Source organism: Rattus norvegicus, chromosome 10 (assembly GCF_036323735.1).
Source record: "Rattus norvegicus strain BN/NHsdMcwi chromosome 10, GRCr8, whole genome shotgun sequence".
Lineage (NCBI taxonomy): Eukaryota > Metazoa > Chordata > Mammalia > Rodentia > Muridae > Rattus > Rattus norvegicus.
In genome coordinates, this window is record NC_086028.1 from 62,415,599 (window position 1) to 62,440,956 (window position 25,358).

Sequence of the window (25,358 nt, forward strand, 5' to 3'; positions counted from 1 at the left end):
TTAACTCTCCTGCCCTGTGTCATAACTTAGTTAGAAGGGATCTTGATCATTTGCCTCTTCCACAAAATATTGCGTTGCTGTATTGATGACATTATGCTGATTGGACCAAGTGAACAGGAAGAAGCAACCACTTTGGTTGGATTCATTGGTAACACATACGTATATCAAAGAATAGGAAATAAATCCAACCAAAATTCAAGGACCATCTATCTCAGTGAAACTCTCAGGAGTCCAGTGGTGTGGGGCATGCAGAGCTATTCCTTCTAAGGTGAAAGATAAGTTATTGCTCCTGGCCCCTCCCACCAAGAAAGAAGCGTAATGTCTAGTGGGTCTATTTGGAATCTGGAGACAGCTCACTCCTTACTTGGGTGTGTTACTCAGGCCCATTTACCAAGTGACTGGGAAAGCTGCTAGCTTTGTGTGGGGCCTGGAACAGAAGGCTCTTCAACAGGTCCAGGCTGCTGTGCAGGCTGCTCTATCACTTGGACCACATGATCCAGCCGACCAGATGGTACTTGAGGTGTTGGTGGCAGAGAGAGATAATGTTTGAAGCCTTTGTCAGGCCCCTGTAGGTGAATCACAGAAGAGGCCTTTGGGATTTTGGAGCAAAGCTCTACCATCCTCTGCCGACAACTATTCTCCCTTTGAAAAACAGCTCTTGGCCTGCTATTGGGCCTTAGTGGAAACTGAACATTTGACAATAGGACACCAAGTTACCATACAACCTGAACTGCCCATCATGAGCTGGGTATTATCAGACCCACCAGGTCATAAAGTAGGACATGCACAGCAGCAATCTATTATCAAATGGATGTGGTATATACATGGTCAGAGCAGGTCCTGAAGGCACAAGTAAGTTACATGAAGAAGTTGCTCAAATGTCTATGGTCTCTCCTGTTACAAGGCCATCTGCTGCCAAGCATGTGCCTATAGCCTGTTGAGGTGTTCCCTATGATTGGCTGACTGAAGAAGAGAAGACTAGGACCTGGTTTACTGACCGCTCTGCACGTTATGTGGGCACCACCCAGAAGTGGACAGCTGCAGCATTACAACCCCTTTCCGGGACAACCCTGAGAGATACAGGTAAAGGAAAATCTTCGGGGTTGGGGATTTAGCTCAGTGGTAGAGCGCTTGCCTAGGAAGCGCAAGGCCCTGGGTTCAGTCCCCAGCTCCGAAAAAAAGAACCAAAAAAAAAAAAAAAAAAAAAAGGAAAATCTTCACAGTGGGCAGAACTTCAGGCAGTACCCATGATATTACAGTCTGTTTGGAAGAAGAAATGGCCAGATGTACAATTGTTCACTGACTCATGGGCTGTAGCCAATGGATTGGCTGGATGGTCCGGGACTTGGAAAGATCCCAATTGGAAAATGGTGAGGAAAACATCTGGGGAAGAAGTGTGTGGATAGATCTCTCCAAATGGGCAAAGGATGTGAAGATATTTGTGTCCCATGTAAATGCTCACCAAAAGGTGACTTAAGCTGAGGAGGAGTTCAATAATCAAGTGGATAACATGACCCGTTCTGTAGACAGTCACCCTCTTTCCCCAGCCATCCCTGTCATTGCTCAATGGGCACATGAACAAAGTGGCCATGGTGGCTGAGATGGAGGTTATGCTTGGGCTCAACAACATGGACGTCCACTCACCAAGGCTGACCTGACTACAGCTGCTGCACAGCAGAGACCAACACTGAGCCCCAGATGTGGCACCATTCTTTGAGGTGACCAGCCAACAACCTGATGGCAGGTTGACTACATTGGATCACTTCCTCCATGGAAAGGGCAACGTTTTATTCTTACTGGGGTAGATGCTTATTCTGGTTTTGGATTTGCCTTTCCTGAATGTAATGCTTCTGCCAAAATCACCATCCGTGGACTTACAGAATGCCTCATCCATATCATGGTATTCCATGCAGTATTGCTTCAGACCAAGGAACTCATTTCACAGCCAGAGAAGTGCAACAGCGGGCCGTGATCTTGGAATCCACTGGTCTTACCATGTTCCCCATCATCCTGAAGTAGCTGGTCTGATAGAAAGATGTAATGGCCTTTTGAAGACACAGTTACAGTGCCAATTAGTTGGCAGCAGCATAGAGGGCTGGGGCAAAGTTCTTCAGAAGGCGGTATATGCTTTGAATCAGCGTCCAATATATGGTACATTTTCGTCCATAACCAGGATCCATGGGTCCAGGAAACAAGGGGTGGAAAAGGGATTAGTTCCACTCGCTATCACTCCTAGTGACCCTCTAGAAAAATTTCTGCTTCCTGTCCGCACAAGTCTAGGTTCTGCTGGCCTAGAAGTTTTGGTTCCAGAGGGGGCAGTGCTCTTACCAGGGGCCACAACAAACATTCCATTGAACTGGAAGCTCAGACTTCCCCCTGGTCATCCTGGGCTTCCAATGCCCTTAAGCCAACAGGCTAAGAAAGGAATAACTGTGTTAGGATGGGTGATAGGTCCAGATTACCATGGGGAAATTGGATTGCTTCTCCACAATGAAGGTAAGAAAGATTATGTCTGGAGTGCAGGAGATCCCTTAGGCCATCTCTTGGTACTACCATGTCCTGTGATTAAAGTCAATGGGAAACTACAACAGCCTAATCCAAGCAGGATGACAAAGGACACAGACCCATCAGGAATGGAGGTATGGGCCACTCCTCCAGGAAAAGAGCCAAGACCTGCTGAGGTGACTGTAGAGGGTGGAGGGAATACAGAATGGGCAGTAGAGGAAGGGAGTTACAGATACCAGCTGAGGCCACGTGACCAGTTGCAGAAACGAGGATTATGAAGTGATAGGAATGCTTCTGTTTTATTTTGTTAAGGACACATTTCTCTTCCAATTTCTTTAACATCAATTGGCAGCTTGACCTTACAGGGCCCCTTCTGCATTTGCCCCCTGACAGTGGGATTGCAGGTGTGCAATACCGTGATTTTAAACAAAAGATTTTAAAGTTTTTCTCCTTTTAAATAAATATTGGGAGGTGAAGAGAAGGCAGAGAACCAGGGTTCAATTCTTACCACTCATACAGTGCCTCATAACTCAGTTCCAGGGGATCTAGCACTTTCTTCTGGCTTCCCAACAGCTCCAGGCGGCACAGAAGTGGTATACATCCATACATGCAGGTAAAACACCCCTGCACATAAAATAAATCTTAAAAGAATGTATTTCCCAGTTCTGATGATGTCTTCATATCTTTGTGTGGATATTGATTACTACTTAATATGACACCTCTTACCCACCCCCCCCCCTTTCTCTCACATAAAAGACAGGATCTTACTGTAATTTCTGACTGACTTGAAACTTTCAGAGATCTGCTCGCATCTGCCTCCATAGTACCACCACACCAAGATAAATTCTTTTTATTTTTTTGAAAGCAGCTGTACTAAAGGCAAAGTGCTTGTCTAGCAAGCGTGAAAAGCTGAATCTAATCCCCAGAACCCGTGTTTAAAAAACAAAAGCCAGATAGGTGCTTCCAATGCTAGCATGGGGAGAGACGGTAACGAATCTGACCAGGTAGGCTTAGCCTATCTAACCGGTGAGTTCCAAGGGAGAGACAGAGACAGAGAGAGGCAGAGAGAAAGAAGATGGTACCTAATGAAGGTTGTCCTCTGGCTTCCACAACACGTACATGCAACCCTCTACTACATACAAATACAGAAAAGCAACTGCACTGACATGTAATTCACATGAAGTTTATCGTTGAAAACACACGACTCAGGAGTCAGAATTTTACTTCCAGTACATGTCAGTCATGACCCTGTGAATCTCTTCCTTCCCCCTGCAAGTCCTCTGACCCCAGGAAGCCACTAATCTACTTCCTATCTTTATGGATTTGAAATATCAGGTTTTGCTTCTTATATTCTGAAACTCAATTATTAGATATATAAATATTTTAAGAACGGCATGTGCTCTTAATTAGTTGACCCCATCTTTATTATGAAGTAACCTCCTTTATCAAAAAAAAGTGCTTGCTCTGAAATCTTCATGCGATCCAGCTATTCTAGTTTTCTTTTGACATTAACTCCAGAAATATTGAAAAGACATACAAGCATGAAACATAATTGCACACTCTATATAACGGATGTATAGTCATGGTTATGTATATGAATATCCATCTGTTATAACTCAAGTGATGACCTCATATAGATGGAAGAATGGAAAGTATTCATGTGTGCGTGTGCACGCACACACACACACGCACACACACACACACACACACACACACACACACACACACACACACTTGAAGCCTTGGGAAGAAGCTACATTTTTGTATATTATCCTTAGACTGTCTCAACCCTCCAGCTCCCAAATAATGACATAGAGATTTTTTATTATTTATGAAAGCTTAGGCCTTGAAGCCTAGCTTGTTACCAACCAGCATGTATAACTTAATTAACCGCGTCTGTGCTTGTCCACGGTTACCACCTCCCCCTCAGTGCTGGTAGGTTCTACTTCCTCTATGCCTGCCTGGTGAATCCCTCAACTCTCAGTTCTTCCCCACAGTTCCTGTCTCTGTCCGGAAGTCCCTCCTATCCTCTCCTGCCTAGCAATTGGCTGTCAGCTTTTTATTAAAGCCAATCAGAAAATGCCTTAGATAGGTGAGAAGGACAAAGTGTACAAAAAGACTATCCCAACATGACATATTGGGAGGTTAGTGGATATTGCTCAAATTGGGAGCATAAAGAATGTATCTACCCATCCTTGTTATTTAGCAATGTAGAGATAAATATGAAAATTATGGCTGACATGCAGAGACTGGCAAACTGCCCTGCAGTTAGAGAGTGAATATGTTAGGAACTTGTGTGTGGTCTCTGGAAGATATTCAGCACTGACCTCATGGTGTGAATAGAAGGTAGCCATAGACAAGTTAGTCAAGTTTCCAAGCAGACTTCTTATTTTGAGTAAGAGAGTCTCCTTTATGCAGTCAGGGTTGGCCTAGAATTTACTGGTTTCCTGCCTGAGCCTCCTAATTCTGGGATTACAAGTGTGTGCCGCCATGCTGGGCTTCCAAAGTATAGTTTACCATAGTAGACACCTGGCTAGGTTTGGCTCCTGGGCTGTTTGCCAACTCCCAAGGCTAAAAGAATTGGAAGATGACTCTGAAATAAAGAAGATAGTCGAGTGAGGTGGGGCTAAGGACTTTCTGATCTCAGCCTCTTCAACAAACAGGATGTGTTATTTTGCTTAACATAAAGAAGGGTCAAGGCCATCTACTTCTTGCTGAAAAGATCAAGTGGGAATTGGTCACACAAGACTGTCCAGTGGGGTCCCAGATGAAAAGTCTTCTAAATTGGTGTTGTTCAGGAACCTCCCATTGCCTTTGGGGCACAGTAGCAAACAGTCCTTGGTTTCCATGAGCTAGAATCTTGGCTTCTCAGATACAGTGTTGAAAGGGGGTCTTTGCTCAGTCGGTGGTATGCAGTAATGGTGCTAATTGCTACAGGACTCAAGGACACAGAGAAGCCACTGAGTCTTTAGAACCCACTTGGAACTGAGCACAAGACAGTTGTGAGGACAGCAGCACCCAGCCCAGTGGATTATCTGTTTGCTCTTTTGACACGAGCGTTACCTATGTCTCTGTGATTACTTGCAGCCTCTGCTCCCAGCTTCTTAGTTACCTTTAACCTCTCTACAGCTTCTGCTGACCCACAGAAGCCTACAGCAGCAGCTCTGCGAACACCCGCTGGCGAGGTTCAGGAATCACCACACAAACCATACAAATACAGACCTCAGTTAAGCAAGAAGACTTTATTGAACGCATACCCCGTCGGGACCACAAAAAAGGACTCGGGGTCTGATTGTGGTACCAGTCTGTTATCAGGGCAGGCTCAGAAGTTCAGAAGGCAAGGGTGGAGACAGCACTACATTTTGGCTAACTAGACAAAGTATTATCAGCCTCACTTTAAGCTGATGGATCAATCGTGAGTGAGGTAAGAGGGGTGGTGCACGAGTGGTGGACAGGGGAGTTTCAGAACATTGAGATAACAGAAACTGTATATTACAGCCACAGGGTTACAACCTTTCAGGAGAATTTCTCAGTGTCAGCTACGGTTCATTACTTCTGGGAAGTGGAGTCTGAGAACCTGAACTTAATTTCTCCTTATGAGCAAAATGGAGACTGAATACAAAATGGCTACAGCTGTGTGAAAAGGAGCTGGGCCTCAACACCCACCATCACATTTTCCCCTTTCTAAACACTTAATATCATGTAAGGACATGTTCCATTTGCTATGTCTCAATTTTATTTGTCTGCTTCGGGTACATTTTGGGGGGGGGGGGGGATGAGGTCTCTCTGTGATAGCCCAGGCTGGCAGCCCTCCTGCTTGAGCCTCCTCAGTGCTGAAATTACAGGGCCGCAGCACCACACTCAGCTGAGGTCTTTTTCTTTTTTCTTTTTTTAATTTATTTTGTCAATGGGCTCAGCTGTGAGGACCTTTTGCAAGCAAATGTGCTGATCTGATAAAATGGCGGCCCTGAAGTTCCTATGGAGAACATTGAGCTTTGGGTCCTCCTGCTTTCATTAAAGCAGTTTTTTTTGTTTGTTTGTTTGTTTTTTGTTTTTTGTTTTTCTTTTTTCTTTTTTTCGGAGCTGGGGACCTAACCCAGGGCCTTGCGCTTGCTAGGCAAGTGCTCTACCGCTGAGCTAAATCCCCAACCCCCGTCCTCCTGCTTTCAATCCCCAAGTGCTGGTATTGGAGTTGTGGGCCACCACATCTGATTTCATGTTGTGCTGGGGGTCAATCCCAGGGCTTTGTGCTTGTTCATCAACTACACGACCCGCTGAGCTGCATCCTCAAGGCCAAACATATTTTTTTTGGTTAGGATCTCATCTTGCCCAGAGTGGTCTTGAACTCACAATTCCTCCTGCCCTTGCCTCTAGGTCCTGGGATTAGAGGTGTGTGGTACCACAGGATTATCAGGGGAGAGATCTTCTGAGTTAGTGGGTTAAGGATGTTTAGAGAAATTCAGAGAAGCTGGCTGCTCTGTCGTATTTAGACTATCAGGACATAAGGGATGAGAGGTCAGTCACAAAAGATCTTACATTCTGTATGATTTCTCTTACATTTGCCAGATAGGCAAATTCATAAGGAAAGCCAGTCAGGCTACATGTGGTGGCACATGCCTTTAATCCCAGCACTCAGGAGGTAGAGGATAGCAGATCTTTCTGAGTTCAAGGCTAGCCTGGTCTACATAGTTCCAGGCCAGCCAGAGGCTACACAGCAGGATCCTATTTCAAAATAAAATAAAGCAGACTGGTGGCTACCTAAGGCAAGAGTAGGGGTGGGGGAGGGGGGTGCCAGACACCTTTAATCCCAGCATGTGGGAGATAGAGGCAGGTAGATCTATGTGAGTTTGAGGCCATCCTAGTCTACATAGTGGGTTCCAGGACAGTCAGAGCTACATAGTGAGACCCCCATCTCAAAAACAAACAAACAACAACAACAACAACAACAACAAAAACCCAAATAAATAAATAAAAGTGTGTGTTGGGGGGGCGGGGGAGTAAGACTGAACTGATGATGGATATGGGGGTTCCTGTTGGGTCAGAAATGGCTACAAAGGTAGTGCAGTCCTGTGAACCTGCTAGAAACTGTTAGATGAGATGGATGTGTGTGTGTGTGTGTGTGTGTATCTGAGACAGGGTTTCTGTTCCCAGCTCTCACAGTGACCAGTGACCTTTAGCACCAGGTCCAAGGGATCTGATGTCCTCTTCTGGCTTCCACTGGCATCACCCCCACAGTGAGCTCACGCAGAGACACACAGGCATGCGCATTGCAGTGCTCCCCTCCCCCAAGGTGTAAATGTGAGGCTTTTACGCTTTTAGCGGATCCAGCTGAGAGGCTTCCTTGCTGGGATTTCGTTAGTGAACTGCTCGCCCTGCAAGGTGACACCTCACTCATTCTCATTGAGAAAGTGCAAATGGTACCAGAATCGCCTACTTTGCTGGGAGAATCGAGGGAGCTAGTATGCAGACATGCTTCTAACAGGTTAAATGCCGCAAGCAGGGTGGGGCTGTAGCTCAGGCGGTAGAGCGCTCACCTAACATGCACCTAACTCTGGGCTCAATCCCCAGCAAGGCACAGACCAGGTAGGGTCACAGGGTGTGTCTGTAACCTCCGCATTCAGGAAGTAGGGGCAGAAGATTCAGGAGGTCAAGGTCAGCTATCTTCTAAGTTCTAGGCAACCTGTACTACCTGCAACCCGATCTCAAAAACAATAGAGCATGGTGGTGCGCGCCTTTAATCCGAGCACCCTGGAGGCAGAGGCAGGCGGGTCTCTCTGGGACTTTGAGGCCAGCATGCTCTAGTTAGCAAGTGTCAGGCCAGCTTACAAAGAGAGACTCTGTCTCAATCTTTTCAATGATAAAATAAAGTTTGGGGGGGTGGAGACACGACTGGCTGCTCACCCAGAGGAGAATACTTTAATTCCCAGCACTGACATGGCCCGCACATGTGGTTGTGACTGGCTGTCTGGGGCACTTACATTTCACATGATGCACGAACACACTTTCAGGGAAACACTCATACACATAGAAAAGAGAACTCAAATGTTAAAAAGGAAAACTCATGAAAATATAATCTATTATCACTAAGCCACAGTAAATTAATTCCCATAACCACAATATAAACAGCCTCTCTGGCTCTCCTCACCCCAGCTGCCTTTACCATCATCGGTATTCACAAGTTTGCTCTGGAGCCGTCCGGATGTACGGCTATCAGTTTAATATCTTCACGAACGCTGTTGCTAGGATCGTTGCTGCAGATGCCTGAAAACGCTTCCCTCCCAATACGAAGTGGCCAAGAGTGGAAACACTGGTCACGAGTTCATCCGAGACAAGATAGCTGGTAATAACACTGGCATCTTATCAGGACAGGGTACAGGCTGCCAATCTCCACTTATAAGACACTTGGGACACATCACGATCTGTCACCTAATAAAGAAAGTAAGGTTTAATTTCCCAATTTTTATTAAAAACGGGGTTTGTCATCTTTGTCCGATATTTTCTTACAGAGATGAAATCTTACAACACAGCAGTGAAGTTCGCTGTAATAACAGCTTTGGGTAAATATAAATTCTTCTGTGGTTATAAACTCGATAAGTTTTTGTTAATAAAAATGGATGTTTTCTTTATCCCGTGAGCCATGGACAAACATTTCCTGATCATTGAAGCGATGTTTGTGGCAGGGTACATAATTATACTCACAGCCCTCAGGGTGCTGAGGCAGGGATATCGGGGGTTCAAAGCCAGCCTGGGCTACATGTCCAGTTCCAGGGTAGCCTCAGAAATATACAGAGATTCTGTTTCTAACAAACAAGCAGAAATAGAAAAGTGACTTTTAAATTGTTAAGGAAAGAAGAGACGGAGAAGAGATGGAGTTTTTGGATAATCTTTGACCAAAAAAAATCTAAAAAAGTTACAAGTCCATTTCTTCAAATCTTTATTGTTTGGTACTCTTTTGATGTAAAAGCTGCCATTTCTGCCTGCCCGGACTCTCAGCACTATTTATTCTGTTGTTTAAATGAATGGAAAGCAACTTCCCAAACAGCCAGCACCGTCTCCAATTACACAGAAAGCTCCAACTAGAATACATTCTATTCTGTATTCTGATACGCTCGGTTCCGGTCATCGTTAGTGCACATTCTTCAGATAGCATTTCTCCCTTAGGTAGCACTCATGGCTTTGGAGAGTACTGGGCTGAATTTCGGGGAGCAGAATATGTCTAAAGGGCATTCTTTACAGTTGGAAATAGTTCATAGTTAACAGCATTGGACACCATCTACATGTCCTGATATGGTACCAATCCTTACAGTTTCTCTCGAAACGATCTCTCCGAGGACATTGCATAAATAGTGGTAGTGCTCTTCTTGGGCAATGGAGGTACAATAAAACTATCCTGTTGGGTATTTAGCTCTATCAGAGTTAAGCAAATGCTTATCCAGTGGTACAGGAGTTCAATGACAATGTTCTTGAATTTCCAGACTTGAGTTCGAGAATGATCTGCATCAAGAAAAGGAAAAGTTAGTATAGATAATATAGTACTTGAATTATGAAGAAATAAATTTACATATGACTAAGGTTCATTAGCTATGTTGTGAATCAAAATCATAGCAGTATCTTGTTTACATATTTAATTCTAAAAGGTAGGTGGAATTTGATATTCTTATATAAGGGAATAATAGATAGCAGTTAACACTGAAAAAAGGTATATACATACATATACACATATACACATGTAGAATCTTATATGTATTTGGGTATGATTCTTAAAGGTTCAAAAATCTGTAAGCTCCATGATTTCATAAAGATAGAGTGAAAGGAAGCCAGGTGGTGGTGGCCCCTGCCTTTAGTCCCAGCACCCGGAAGGCAGGGGCAAACAAATCTCTGAGTTCAAGGCCAGCCTGGTCTACAGGGCAAGTTCCAGGATGGCCAGAGCTACACAGAGGAAACCCTATATCAAAAAACAAAAAGATAGGGCTGGAGAGGTGGCTCAGCAATTAAAAGCACTGACTGTTCTCCCAGAGGTCCTGAGTTCAATTCCCAGCAACCACATGGTGGCTCACAACCATCTGTAATGAGATCCGATGCCCTCTTCTGGTGTGTCTGAAGACAGCGACAGTGTACTCACACACATAAAATAAATATTTTTTAAAAAGACAAACAAAAAGAGGTACAGTAAAAGTAATGAATCAGGCACGAAGGCGATAAGCCCCAAATTCATGATCACATTAGGAGGAAAGAAGATGGGGTCAGAGATGTGGAAAATCTTAACTACTACTATTATAGTTTATATCTTAACAAAACAAAATATCAGACTTGGATGGGCATGGCGATTCCCCTGTAATCCCAGCTCTTTGGCAGGCCGAAGCAAGACGTTTGTGAGTTTGATGCTAGTCTGAGCTAGATAACAGCTTTGAACCAGCCTCAGCAACTCAGGGAGACCCTGTTTCAAACCAAAATTTGAAAAGGGCTGGAGATGTAGCCAAGTGGTAGAGCACCTGCTTTGCACATAGGAAATCCTAGGTCGCTTCCCAGCATTACAAAACACAGTAAAATGGACCTAATGAAAATAAGGCATGTTGAGGTTAGGTATAAAATATTATTTCACAGTGAATACACTGTGCTTATTGTTTATACCATGATATTTGAAATATTCTTTAGTTGAAAGTTGTTTCAAGATATGTAGTTACTGCCCACAATTGAAAACCGTTGGCTGCCATTCCTATAGATTCCCCGGAGCCAACAACTAATATTTAATGGACTGGCCCAATAGAAGGAGTACCTTAGAGTTGAATAGGTCTGGGTTCTAATTTTGGCTCAATCTCAACTAAATTTTATGACCTTAAACAGATCATTTACTTGCTCTGAGCCTGTCTATCTTTTTGTAAAATAGGAACAGTACTTCAGGATTACTATGAGAGCAAACAAGAAAACATGCAGGAACATCTCTCTTCCCTCCCAGCACAGACTGACTTATTCATCACGGTGCTCTTAGTCTAACTTAGTGTTGACCCGGATCTGCTGATTTAAACAAACCATTATGCATACCATAAAACTCAGTGAGAGTTCTCTTCACTAAGAGAAGCATAACCATAATCTCAACCATCTACTAGAATTTTAAAAAAGAACACTTTTATTATGTTTTATTTACTGATGGGCGTGTGTGTGTGTGTGTGTGTGTGCATGCCATAGCATGTGTGTGCAGACCAGAGGACAAACTTGGAGTTCTCTCCCTCCAGGGATCAAACTTGGTTTGTAAGGCTTGGCGACAGGAACCTTTATTTGTTGAGCATCACATAGATCCCTGGACATATTTTAATTCCTGTCCCCTACCAATACAAGGAGCAAATTTCCCTAAACTGGGCTTGGCTTTAGCATGGTTTCGAAGGCTCCTCTGTGAGCTAAGGTGTAGCACATAGCAGAAAAGGCACATGCAGTAAAAAAAATTTACATCTTCATTTTTATTTGAAGCTGACTTTAAAACATGGGTACAATTAATTTTCTAACATTCTTTTTATACACACACACACACACACACACACAGAGAGAGAGAGAGAGAGAGAAAGAGAGAGAGAAGCACTGTTTTTTCTCATTCAATTGTAAGTGTTCAATAAATGTTGAATTGAAACAACATTAAATTAAGGAATAATTTAATTTCTTTATTTCTAGTCCTAAAAGTTTTTCCAGATTACAGCTCAATAATATTAGTGACAATTATGAATAAAAACAAGAACAGATGCTAGTCATGAGAACACATTAGAATATCTGATTCATCTCACTTTATGGGTAATTCTAGACCAATAAAAATACCTACTTAAAACACAGAGGGCACGTTTGTCACCATTGATCCCTCTTTGTGCTAATTAGCTTCCTGGAAATTTTACAAAGAAATATTACAGATTTCCAAAGATTATTCTAATTACCTTGATGTTCCTGTGTTATACATCTAAATTAAATAAACGCACAGTTCACCCCAGGATACTCCTAGTACCCGTCCCAACTAATTTTCTGAGATAAAACAGCTCCCCACAGATTGTTCTTTGTGTCCCAAATCCTCAAAGAGTGCTCCGTTCCATCAATGGCTGTCGGTGATCTTGGCTGAACATCCCAGTATGGAGACCTTATCTATAACCATTATTACACCAGTCGCCCTCTCCTTGGTGATTGAACGACAGGAGGGTGGAGAGAAGGGTCCTGTTGCTTACTTCCTGCTTTATTGTTACCAGGGATAAAAGCTCTGAACCGTCCGGGAGGTGGTTCCCGTTTCCCTTTCCTTTCCAGAGACCGATGTATTTACAGGGGCTTCTAATGAGCCCTCAAAGGAAGCCTCGTGCAACTACGGGACCATTACTGTTGGCTGCTACTGCCCTCTTGCGGTAGACAGGTGACTGATCTTCATAGACTGGCAGACAGTCCACACCCATCCTCCAGCAATTCTCTAGAGTCTACTTTTCTTTCTTCCTTCCACGACTCTATGAAATTATGACCATTTTGATTTGCCTTAACAATGCTTATAGACATTTTTAGGTACATTTAAGCTCTAAGGATTACAGAGTAAGCCACTGAATAACGTTCAGGGATGTATTCAGTAAGCTTTTAATAGGGTATTTTTAAGTCCCACTTTAATCAAACCTTTAATTACTCAGGGAATTCATCATGCTGGAACTATCGGACTATAAAAAGCATGTTTTTAAATTAAACCTCAATTTGTAGATCTCTGCTTTGACACTGGATTAATTAAGCTAAATCCTCTGGGAAGCATAGACAATTAATAAAAACAGGCAAAGCAAAAAGACTGAAGTATTTAACTTCGAATTCAAAGCCGAATGCTTCCTTCGATTGCCAGCTAACCATGGTCAGCAGTGTCTCTTGAATGCTTTTCTTCCCTGTGCGTTGTGTTAGCTTTAATTCTCTATTTCTATTGCCAGACACCCCTACGTCGTTTTAAAACGCAGTTCGTTAGCTTTACTGCTGCACACAGTAGGCTAGCTGAAGGTCAGCCCAGAGACGCACACCTGGGCGGAGATGTGTGCATAAATTCCAGCGAGGATTTTACATAGGCAGGGGAACTCTGTGGGGATAGCTGGGGTCTTTTTTTTTTCTTTTTTTCTTTTTTTTATTAACTTGAGTATTTCTTATATACATTTCAAGTGTTATTCCCTTTCCCGGTTTCCGGGCAAACATCCCCCTCCCCCCTCCCCTTCCTTATGGGTGTTCCCCTCCCAACCCTCCCCCCATTGCCGCCCTCCCCCCATAGTCTAGTTCACTGGGGGTTCAGTCTTAGCAGGACCCAGGGCTTCCCCTTCCACTGGTGCTCTTACTAGGATATTCATTGCTACCTATGGGGTCAGAGTCCAGGGTCAGTCCATGAATAGTATTTAGGTAGTGGCTTAGTCCCTGGAAGCTCTGGTTGCTTGACATTGTTGTACTTTTGGGGTCTTGAGCCCCTTCAAGCTCTTCCAGTTCTTTCTCTGATTCCTTCAACGGGGGACCTATTCTCAGTTCAGTGGTTTGCTGCTGGCATTCGCCTCTGTATTTGCTGTATTCTGGCTGTGTCTCTCAGGAGCGATCTACATCCGGCTCCTGTCGGTCTGCACTTCTTTGCTTCATCCATCTTGTCTAATTTGGTGGCTGTATATGTATGGGCCACATGTGGGGCAGGCTCCGAATGGGTGTTCCTTCAGTCTCTGTTTTAATCTTTGCCTCTCCCTTCCCTGCCAAGGGTATTCTTTTTCCTCATTTAAAGAAGGAGTGAAGCATTCACATTTTGATCATCCGTCTTGAGTTTCGTTTGTTCTAGGGATCTAGGGTAATTCAAGCATTTGGGCTAAAAGCCACTTATCAATAAGTGCATACCATGTATGTCTTTCTGTGATTGGGTTAGCTCACTCAGGATGATATTTTCCAGTTCCAACCATTTGCCTACGAATTTCATAAACTTGTTGTTTTTGATAGCTGAGTAATATTCCATTGTGTAGATGTACCACATTTTCTGTATCCATTCCTCTGTTGAAGGGCATCTGGGTTCTTTCCATTTTCTGGCTATTATAAATAAGGCTGCGATGAACATAGTGGAGCACGTGTCTCTTTTATATGTTGAGGCATCTTTTGGGTATATGCCCAAGAGAGGTATAGCTGGATCCTCAGGCAGTTCAATGTCCAATTTTCTGAGGAACCTCCAGACTGATTTCCAGAATGGTTTTACCAGTCTGCAATCCCACCAACAATGGAGGAGTGTTCCTCTTTCTCCACATCCTCGCCAGCATCTGCTGTCACCTGAGTTTTTGATCTTAGCCATTCTCACTGGTGTGAGGTGAAATCTCAGGGTTGTTTTGATTTGCATTTCCCTTATGACTAAAGATGTTGAACATTTCTTTAGGTGTTTCTCAGCCATTAGGCATTCCTCAGCTGTGAATTCTTTGTTTAGCTCTGAACCCCATTTTTTAATAGGGTTATTTGTTTCCCTGCGGTCTAACTTCTTGAGTTCTTTGTATATTTTGGATATAAGGCCTCTATCTGTTGTAGGATTGGTAAAGATCTTTTCCCAATCTGTTGGTTGCCGTTTTGTCCTAACCACCGTGTCCTTTGCCTTACAGAAGCTTTGCAGTTTTATGAGATCCCATTTGTCGATTCTTGATCTTAGAGCATAAGCCATTGGTGTTTTGTTCAGGAAATTTTTTCCAGTGCCCATGTGTTCCAGATGCTTCCCTAGTTTTTCTTCTATTAGTTTGAGTGTGTCTGGTTTGATGTGGAGGTCCTTGATCCACTTGGACTTAAGCTTTGTACAGGGTGATAAGCATGGATCGATCTGCATTCTTCTACATGTTGACCTCCAGTTGAACCAGCACCATTTGCTGAAAATGCTATCTTTTTTCCATTGGATGGTTTTGGCTCCTTTGTCAAAAATCAAGTGACCATAGGTGTGTGGGTTCATTTCTGGGTCTTCAATTCTATTCCATTGGTCTATCTGTCTGTCTCTGTACCAATACCATGCAGTTTTTATCACTATTGCTCTGTAATACTGCTTGAGTTCAGGGATAGTGATTCCCCCTGAAGTCCTTTTATTGTTGAGGATAGCTTTAGCTATCCTGGGTTTTTTGTTATTCCAGATGAATTTGCAAATTGTTCTGTCTAACTCTTTGAAGAATTGGATTGGTATTTTGATGGGGATTGCATTGAATCTGTAGATTGCTTTTGGTAAAATGGCCATTTTTACTATATTAATCCTGCCAATCCATGAGCATGGGAGATCTTTCCATCTTCTGAGGTCTTCTTCAATTTCTTTCCTCAGTGTCTTGAAGTTCTTATTGTACAGATCTTTTACTTGCTTGGTTAAAGTCACACCGAGGTACTTTATATTATTTGGGTCTATTATGAAGGGTGTCGTTTCTCTAATTTCTTTCTCGGCTTGTTTCTCTTTTGTATAGAGGAAGGCAACTGATTTATTTGAGTTAATTTTATACCCAGCCACTTTGCTGAAGTTGTTTATCAGCTTTAGTAGTTCTCTGGTGGAACTTTTGGGATCACTTAAATATACTATCATGTCATCTGCAAATAGTGATATTTTGACCTCTTCTTTTCCGATCTGTATCCCCTTGATCTCCTTTTGTTGTCTGATTGCTCTGGCTAGAACTTCAAGAACTATATTGAATAAGTAGGGAGAGAGTGGGCAGCCTTGTCTAGTCCCTGATTTTAGTGGGATTGCTTCAAGTTTCTCTCCATTTAGTTTAATGTTAGCAACTGGTTTGCTGTATATGGCTTTTACTATGTTCAGGTATGGGCCTTGAATTCCTATTCTTTCCAGGACTTTTATCATGAAGGGGTGTTGAATTTTGTCAAATGCTTTCTCAGCATCTAATGAAATGATCATGTGGTTCTGTTCTTTCAGTTTGTTTATATAATGGATCACGTTGATGGTTTTCCATATATTAAACCATCCCTGCATGCCTGGGATGAAGCCTACTTGATCATGGTGGATGATTGTTTTGATGTGCTCTTGGATTCGGTTTGCCAGAATTTTATTGAGTATTTTTGCGTCGATATTCATAAGGGAAATTGGTCTGAAGTTCTCTTTCTTTGTTGTGTCTTTGTGTGGTTTAGGTATAAGAGTAATTGTGCTTCGTAGAAGGAATTCGGTAGGGCTCCATCTGTTTCAATTTTGTGGAATAGTTTGGATAATATTGGTATGAGGTCTTCTATGAAGGTTTGATAGAATTCTGCACTAAACCCGTCTGGACCTGGGCTCTTTTTGGTTGGGAGACCTTTAATGACTGCTTCTATTTCCTTAGGAGTTATGGGGTTGTTTAACTGGTTTATCTGTTCCTGATTTAACTTCGATACCTGGTATCTGTCTAGGAAATTGTCCATTTCCTGAAGATTTTCAAGTTTTGTTGAATATAGGTTTTTATAGTAAGATCTGATGATTTTTTGAATTTCCTCTGAATCTGTTGTTATGTCTCCCTTTTCATTTCTGATTTTGTTAATTTGGACGCACTCTCTGTGTCCTCTCGTTAGTCTGGCTAAGGGTTTATCTATCTTGTTGATTTTCTCAAAGAACCAACTTTTGGTTCTGTTGATTCTTTCTATGGTCCTTTTTGTTTCTACTTGGTTGATTTCAGCTCTGAGTTTGATTATTTCCTGCCTTCTACTCCTCCTGGGTGTATTTGCTTCTTTTTGTTCTAGAGCTTTTAGGTGTGCTGTCAAGCTGCTGACATATGCTCTTTCCTGTTTCTTTCTGCAGGCACTCAGCGCTATGAGTTTTCCTCTTAGCACAGCTTTCATTGTGTCCCATAAGTTTGGGTATGTTGTACCTTCATTTTCATTAAATTCTAAAAAGTTTTTAATTTCTTTCTTTATTTCTTCCTTGACCAGGTTATCATTGAGTAGAGCATTGTTCAATTTCCACGTATATGTGGTCATTCTTCCCTTATTGTTATTGAAGACCAGTTTTAGGCCGTGGTGGTCCGATAGCACGCATGGGATTATTTCTATCTTTCTGTACCTGTTGAGGCCCGTTTTTTGACCAATTATATGGTCAATTTTGGAGAAAGTACCATGAGGAGCTGAGAAGAAGGTATATCCTTTTGCTTTAGGATAGAATGTTCTATAAATATCCGTTAAGTCCATTTGTCTCATGACTTCACTTAGTCTGTCGACATCACTGTTTAATTTCTGTTTCCATGATCTGTCCATTGATGAGAGTGGGGTGTTGAAATCTCCCACTATTATTGTGTGAGGTGCAATGTGTGTTTTGAGCTTTAGTAAGGTTTCTTTTACGTATGTAGGTGCCCTTGTATTTGGGGCATAGATATTTAGGATTGAGAGTTCATCTTGGTGGATTTTTCCTTTGATGACTATGAAGTGTCCTTCCTTATCTTTTTTGATGACTTTTAGTTGGAAATTGATTTTGATAGCTGGGGTCTTAATGTGCTCCTGTTGATTCGAATGTCATCTCAAAGGCACTGTCTTAGACACCTCCCAGGCCTATCCGGAAAGGATCGGTGTTGAACAAGGACAGAAACTCATTGTTTTGAGTTATTTCAGCCGAGTTGAAAGTCTGTCCCAGGATGAATCCTGAGTTCTCGACGCACACAGCTCCACTCCCATTGTGAGCACGACTGCGCATGATCTGGACTTTCCACAACTTAGCCATAAAGCTAAAGTGTGAATTTTGGGCCGTGTAACTTAGCTTTACAGAATTATGGTTTGGTGGAGTCACCTCTTGTCTTTTGGTGGCTGTCAAACCTGCTGCTATGCCCCCTTGGCAGTAGGACTGTCTCCACTCCTCTTCTCCCTTTGCAAATCACCTATTGGCCAACAAATCTCAATTTTAGATCCTGACCTAGAGCTTTCTGCAAAATCCCTGATTTCTTTTCCTAGCTACTTATTCAGTTCTCTGTGCAGATATTCAGTAGACACCTCGACCTCATTTTGTAAAGTGTAAACTCTTTAAAAAACTTTTTATTTGTGTGTGCGTGCATGTGTGTGCCATGCACATGCCTGTGTCTGTGCGCATGTGGGTGCCCACAGAGGCCAGAAGAGGGCATTGGATCCCTTGGAACAGGAGTTACAGGTGGTTGTGAGCCACCATGTGGGTGCTGGGAACTGAACTCTAGTCCTCTTCAAGAGCAGCCAATGCTCTCAGCAAGCAAGAGCAGCCGAGCTGTCTTTCTAGCCTCCGCATGTGACCTCTTCATCTTCCCCCACCAGAGCCCCCACCCTACAGCGTCCTCCAATTTCACTAATGGCTTCTCCATTCCTCCAAACCATAGCGTCAACCTTGGCTCTTGTTTCATTCTCATTTCACACCCACGCTGTGGAATTGCATTCTGGTTCTCACCAAAATCTGTACTATATACCCTGCAGGCACTTCTCACTGTCTGGGTTGGCGCCACTCCCACCCGAATTCCTGCAGCAGCCCCGGTGACTGGTCTCTGACTCTCCCCTCCCAGCCCAACCCTCCCCACCTCAAAGCCTTTTCTAACAGCGGCAGAGTGATCCCCTTATTTTCTCCTTCCCCCCTCTTGTCCTTTTTTTCTTCTTTCAACAGGATCTAACTATACAGTCCCAGGTAGCCTGGAACTCACTATGTAGACCAGGCTGGCCTTGAACTCGCAGAGATCTGCTTCCCAAGTGCTGGAATTAAAAGTGGGCATCGCCCTGCCCAGTTCCTTATATTTCCTGATTTTATTTTTTAGGTGGAGTCTCGCCATGTAACTCAGGTTGACTTTTGAACTCATAGCCTTCTTCTGCCTTAGCCTTTGAGCACTAGGAGCAGGGGCCATGATTCTTCAATGATTCTTCAGTGATTCTTCCAGAGCATCAGCCATGTCATGAACGTCTCATAGTATATTATGATGGTGTGAGGCTCTGATTGATTCGGCCCGCTGCCCCACCCATCACCCCCGACCTCATCTTCTATATGTCTCAAATTCTCTTGCTCTGTTCCTGTCACAGCGTGTGTGTGTGTGTGTGTGTGTGTGTGTGTGTGTGTGTGTGTGGGCATAGTCCTTTGCCACTGGGCTCATTCTTACCCCGTCTTGTTTATCCTTTGCTTTCCTCTGGACTCTAAGGTTTGTGGGGTTTTGTTTTTGCTTAGATAAGTTCTCACTGTAGCTCAGAGGGAGTTGGTTCTCCTGATAGCAGGCAAGAGCCACCATGGACTTGTGAGCTTCTTGAGATCAGGGACCTTGGTCAGCTTTATTCTCTGTTGTTCCTCCAAGACAGAGCCTGGCACATAGTCAGCATTCCTTTAAAGTGGATGAGCAAAGGGTGAAGGAACAGCAGTGGTTACAGGATCCTTAAGTCGGCTATGGAGGCCTACATCTACGTATCCCAGAAGCCTCCCAGGGTTCAGAAAGGTGTCTAGTTGCATTTAGGAAAGAGAGTCCTATGTCTCATCCTCACACTATAGCACTGGGTGACTTCCTCTCTCACTTCTAGGAACATCTCGGGAGTTTTGGGAGTGCAGCTTATATGGGGCTGAGAGTGCAGCTCCCCGATGAAAATGGCAGGACGCTTGGGAGGTATTCTAAATATGGAAGCCCTGTAGACTTCCTTTGTCATCAGGTCCTAGAATTTGGGAAGTGAGGCTTTTCCTCTCCAGACAGAGTAAGGAAAGAATCTTGCCATCCAGGAAGCTGGCAGTCCAAGATAAAGAACTTGGAGAAGCACAGATACAACAGATACAGGAAGTTGATTCACTCTTAAACACAGATCATCAAACGGAGATGCAGGGATTCAAACACCAAAGGAGAAAGAGAGGCGAAACCCGAGGGTAGAGAACACTTCAAGGCCCAATAATCAGGGCCCTGGGAGACCCAAGATGAAATGTGGACGGCAGGCAGAAGAAGGTAAGTACTTAGAGGACAGAGGTGCAGGGGCTCTCAGAGGGCAAACGCGCTTGCACCTCCCCAGTCCACAGGTTAGCAGATAAGACAGAGAACGGATCAGAAAGTAAAGCAAAGCGGCAAAAAGGTGGGAAACGGGAGAGAAACTAGGACATCTGTTTACCTATTTGCAGACACCGGGAATCAAGCCTAGAGCTTCATGCAAGCCAGGTCTACTACTTAGCTGTACCCTACTCACTAAACACAGAATTTTGAAGATTGAGTCTAGGAGAAGCAATGTCTGAATAAAGAATCACAATAGGAGAGGAGGGGGTCATCATCAGCCTTCAGGTCACCCATGCTGGATAAATGACCAGCCTGCAGCTGGCTGAGCAAGGAAAAGGTTTGTGAAGGAAAAGATGCCCCCTTCCAAGCAGACGCAGCTCCGGGCTAAGGCAATAGATTGGTGAGTGGAATCCAGGTTGGGTGTTTAGCTCCCAGTGGGGCACCTTTGTGCAGCACACAACTTGCTATAGCAGCAACCTGGATGCTATGTGGGTATCTAGGAGGTGGGGACCTGGGCTTCACAATGGAAAAGACCCAGCAAGAACCCAGACCCGTGGGCGGGAATAGCCACATCAAGGATTATCATGAAATCTCACAACTCTGGGGATAAAGGAGTGACTCTATAGCTTCCAAGGAGAAGCAAACATTTACAAACTCAGAAACAAGGAAGGCTTCCAACATCTCAATAGCAACCTTGGAGCTTCGAAGGCCATAGAGACATTCCCACAAAAGTTAAGCAGAGAGCCGCCATGCACCTAGTAACTCCACCCCTAGGATCTGTGCCCAAGAGAACAGAATACACATCTGCATAAAAAACAAAACAAACAAACACACCATCACCACCACCAAGAAAGCAACTGTAAACAAAACGTTCCTGGCAATACAATCCCAAGAGTCAGAAACAAAAATCCCAGAGGCTCATGGGTAAGTGAGTTATAGCACATCCATGTATAGATAATCCAGGAACAAACAACTGACACACACTGAAATGGACATGAACCCTGCAAGCACCAGGATAAGCGAACCAAACGCCACTGATTGCATAACCCCATTTATATCAAAAGTCTAGACGGGCAAATCCGAGCAGACAGAAAGCAGATTCGCAGTTGCTGGGGAACAGAGTGAGAAAAGAGAGGGAGCGAGCGCTAATGGGCTGCAGCTTACTTTGGAAAATGTCATAAAATCAGATAGCACCAGTGATTGGTGTATTATCCAAAACGAGTAGCTCAGAACTCGGAAGTGTGTGTGATGTGATTTATGTTTCTCTTGCTTTCTCTCCAGACAGGATATCACATGTTCCAGGCTGGCTTGAACTTCCGAGGATGACCTCCGCTTAAGACCTCTCTGCCTCTACCTCCCAAGTGCTGGCATTGCAGGTCCCGGTCTCCACGTCTCCTTTCTGTGGGATCGGGGATTGATCCTGCAACTTTGCGTATGTGAGGCAAGGACTCTAACAAAATGACCTACACCCCAGGCTTGGTATCTCATTTAAAAAAAATGAGATATTTCATTAAAAAAAAAAAAAGACAATGAATGGGTCAAGGTGTCTCTGGTTAAAGAGTTTCCCCCAACCTGGCGACTTTTAGAGAGGACTAAAACCAGAACCTCCTGAGTCTTCAACTCCTAAATGTCTTCAAAATTATTTTCCCCAGAAATCAAGTACAAGGGTTAAATGAAAACATTTTCAGACCTAAAATACCTGGAAAAGCATTATTTCTCAGAAAACCCCTACTGGAGGAGGGCTCAGAGGTCAAGGGCTTGCTTAGCTAAGTGTGGGACCATTGGTCCTAGACCCAGCACTTAAGAAAGAAAGAGGGGTTGGGGATTTAGCTCAGTGGTAGAGCGCTTGCCTAGCAAGCGCAAGGCCCTGGGTTTGGTCCCCAGCTCCGAAAAAAGAAAAGAAAAAAAAAAGAAAGAAAGAAAGAAAGAAAGAAAGAAAGGAAGGAAGAAAGAAAGAGAGGAAGAAAGAAAGAAAAGAAAAGAAAAAGACAGGAGAAAGGAAAATGCTGTTGGGTAAGTACAGACGGTGAGAGACTTTGGAGCACCCAGTCCTAGATGGGACATTGTCTTCAAACTCTTCCCCTCAAGGCTTAAGGTCTGTGTGGAAGAGGAGGCAGGAGCCTGAGGTGGGCGGGGATGACCCCAATAAACAACATTTTCCAGACCCAACAAGGCTGCTACCATACAAACTCAGACTGTGATAGGTCCAAACTAGACAAAGTCTCAGGACAGAGAAGGGGAAGTGGACACAAAGTCCCAACCCTAAGGAAGAAGCTGTTTGCAGATGGTACCTGCTGAGAAAGGGACACTAAGTTTTCTCCAGTGGGGTGTCCATCCACCCCACTCTAGACCCCAGGCTCTTCCCAGCAGATCCAGTCCCAGGCAGAACCTATGAGATCGCTGGTGCCATCTCATACTGATCCGGCTTCCCGAATGAGAGCTTTTCCTTAAAGCTGCAGGAAGGCCATACAAACTCCGAACTGTAATAGATTGCCCTGCCACAAGGGGACTCTCCTGACACAAACAGAAAGATGTGCCCAGAGAACTCTTCCTTCCCTCAAGCACGGAGCTTAGAATTTCTTGATATAACTTCATCTAAACGAGAGAGGACTGATATATCCGGTGACCTGTGAGCTTTGTTGGTTGCTACAGAGACTGAGAACACTAAAGGGTTGCTGGTTTAGAAAGGGAAACCTGCAAATTGTTGGTTTTGGCTGCGTCCCGGTCTGTCACCTGCAGTTCTGATTTCTGCCATCGGAGGGCACTATCGGCAAGCAGAACGCAGTATTTTCCGTGGTGAAGGCTGCTGAAATAAAGGCCAGAGTTCAAAGACTGGGCGAGTGGTGGAAATTTGCATGCGTTCTGAGCAGAGTGTGCAACTGCAGGTGGCTCTAACAGGCAAATCTGAAGAGATTCTTTTGAGGCATTGTGCCCTGCCAGAGGAGCCTGTAGCCTCTCCTGGGGTTGGGGGATGTAAGGACACACACCTGCAGGGTATAAAATGGCAAGGCCTGTCCCTTATGCTTATTCCTTATGTCAGAGGGACTGGGTTGAAGTTCGGTGGGTGCCTATGCCCTTGTCCAAGAAGGGGAACATTGCTCAGGAACACAAGGAACCCTGGGAGTAAGCTCTAGGTGGAGAGGCTGGCAAGTTGGTGGGGTCCAAGAGGAACAAGGTCACAGGGAGAATACCAATTAGACAAACGGTGGCTATAAGTTCTCTCACAAAGGAAGAACCAGAGACTGGAGGTGGGGGAAGGGCTAGGGAGACTAAACTTGGAGCTAGGCATCCTGGGGACAGATACAGGTTTCTCTGGACTTCAAAGTCCTCAAATATAGAATATTTGAAGTATATAAAAGTATACACTGGAAAGGTATTAATGATACAGATCTGTAATCCTAGCCACTTAGAAGACTTAAGAGGATCACAAGTTTAAGGCCTGCCTAAGCAATTTAGTGTGACTTCTTCTCAAAATAAAAAGTAAACGGAGCGTAGGAGGTCTAGCTTGGCAGTAGAGTGCTTGCCTAGCAAGTATTCAGTAACATGCACACGCACACGCACGCGCGCGCGCACACACACACGCGGCCAACAGTAAACAGTATCCAGTTGTTTTTATTACTGATGGTACTGATTCCCTTGAACAGAAGCTTAGAAGTCAGGCCTGTGGTGCCTGTGAATGCAGAGGCTCCCATGAATGAGCTCAGAGTCTCTGTCGCTCACATAGAATCCCAAATGGGATTTTTAAACCAGATTCACACTACTCATGGTGCACATTAATTCTTTGCGAGTCTTGTGTCCTCTCCTATGCCCAAGCTCTCCCAGGCTTTGGGGAATCCTCGCTTTCCTAGAAACATCTCTATGACGTCACCACACCACAAGCTCAGTGCTCGCCACCTCTGTGTCTACAGTCTGAGGAGAGAGGCTACCATCCCTGCCATTGCTTTTGTCTTTCCCTTGTCCTTGGGGGTCTCTCAGTTCTGAGCTTCTCAACCTAACGTATGCACCACAGAAGCCCAGAAAGCCCCTGACTTGGTGGAGTCTCCAGAGAGAGTAGGGGAGGGAGGAGAGAGCTGTTTTAGGGAATCCAGAGAAGCCTGGCTCTGTGCTCGGGATGCTTAGCTCCAGGGTTTATCTCCCTAACCCTCCTCATCTCCAGGTCCTCCTTTGGAGAGAATTAACAGAGCCATTTCACTGTTAATGATTAGGGGTGTTTTTGTTTGTTTTCTTTTGGAGACTGAGTCTCAGATGCAGCATTGGCTGGCTGGCCACTGGCCTTGACCTTGCAGATCCTTCTGATCCTGCCTTTCACCCGGTGTCAGCGATTAGTTTCTCCTAAGTTGCAAAGTGAAACAAGCGTTTTTTTCACTTAGTTCCCTCCCACGCCTGGCCTGGGCCGTCAGCTGGAGGAATTCACATGGCGAGGACTTCGCCTGTGTGTGTGTGTATTTGCTTTTAGGTGTGGCTGATTCTCTGGCAGGTTCCTCCTGGCTCTGCACTCTTGCTGACTCTCCTCTGAAGGGGGCCACACTACCAGCCTGTATACACTAATGATCTTTAAAAAAAATTCTTGTTCTTCATTGGAACTAAAGATAGAAGACTTTTTGTACAATGTTCGGTTCTCACTGTAGCTCCTATCTGTCCGCTTTGAGATGATGGCCTTGCAATGTCACCCTGGCTGGCTCTGAACATCCGGGCTGAAGCCATCCTCCTGACTCAGCTTCCTTAGTAGTGAGAGCTATTAGAAAGCTCTGAGTGAGTACAAGCAGTCAGTGAATGGAGACAGGCACACTTGTGAATCCCTCTGTGTGGCACAGACACTTTGGTGAATAGAACAAATTGTAGATTGTATCTTTCCTTTTAGAAACTCGTGCACAATTTTACTCTCCTGTAAACTCAGTTCAAGAGCCGTTTTGGTTTTTACTATAATGGAAATCTCTCGCAGAGTTTTGCTGTTAGTGTATATTT

General features: G+C 44.1%; 1 protein-coding gene across 3 annotated transcripts in view; it reads right to left on the reverse strand.

The window, feature by feature from the left end:
- Nucleotides 1-8,949: 8,949 nt before the first annotated feature.
- The window catches only part of Efcab5 (EF-hand calcium binding domain 5), a 116,343-nt gene continuing 99,934 nt past the window's right edge, over nt 8,950-25,358 (reverse strand). Inside the window, exons 23-24 of one of the 3 annotated variants that reach the window (XM_063269521.1) lie at nt 18,218-18,305; nt 9,863-9,999 (exon numbers count right to left, since the gene is read on the reverse strand). In XM_063269521.1, coding sequence (XP_063125591.1) covers nt 18,250-18,305 — 56 coding nt within the window. In that variant the 3' untranslated portion in view covers nt 9,863-9,999; nt 18,218-18,249. Of the gene's footprint in view, nt 10,000-18,217; nt 18,306-25,358 lie in introns of all 3 variants that reach the window. The other 2 variants (NM_001417684.1, XM_063269522.1) reach the window with 2 other exon arrangements.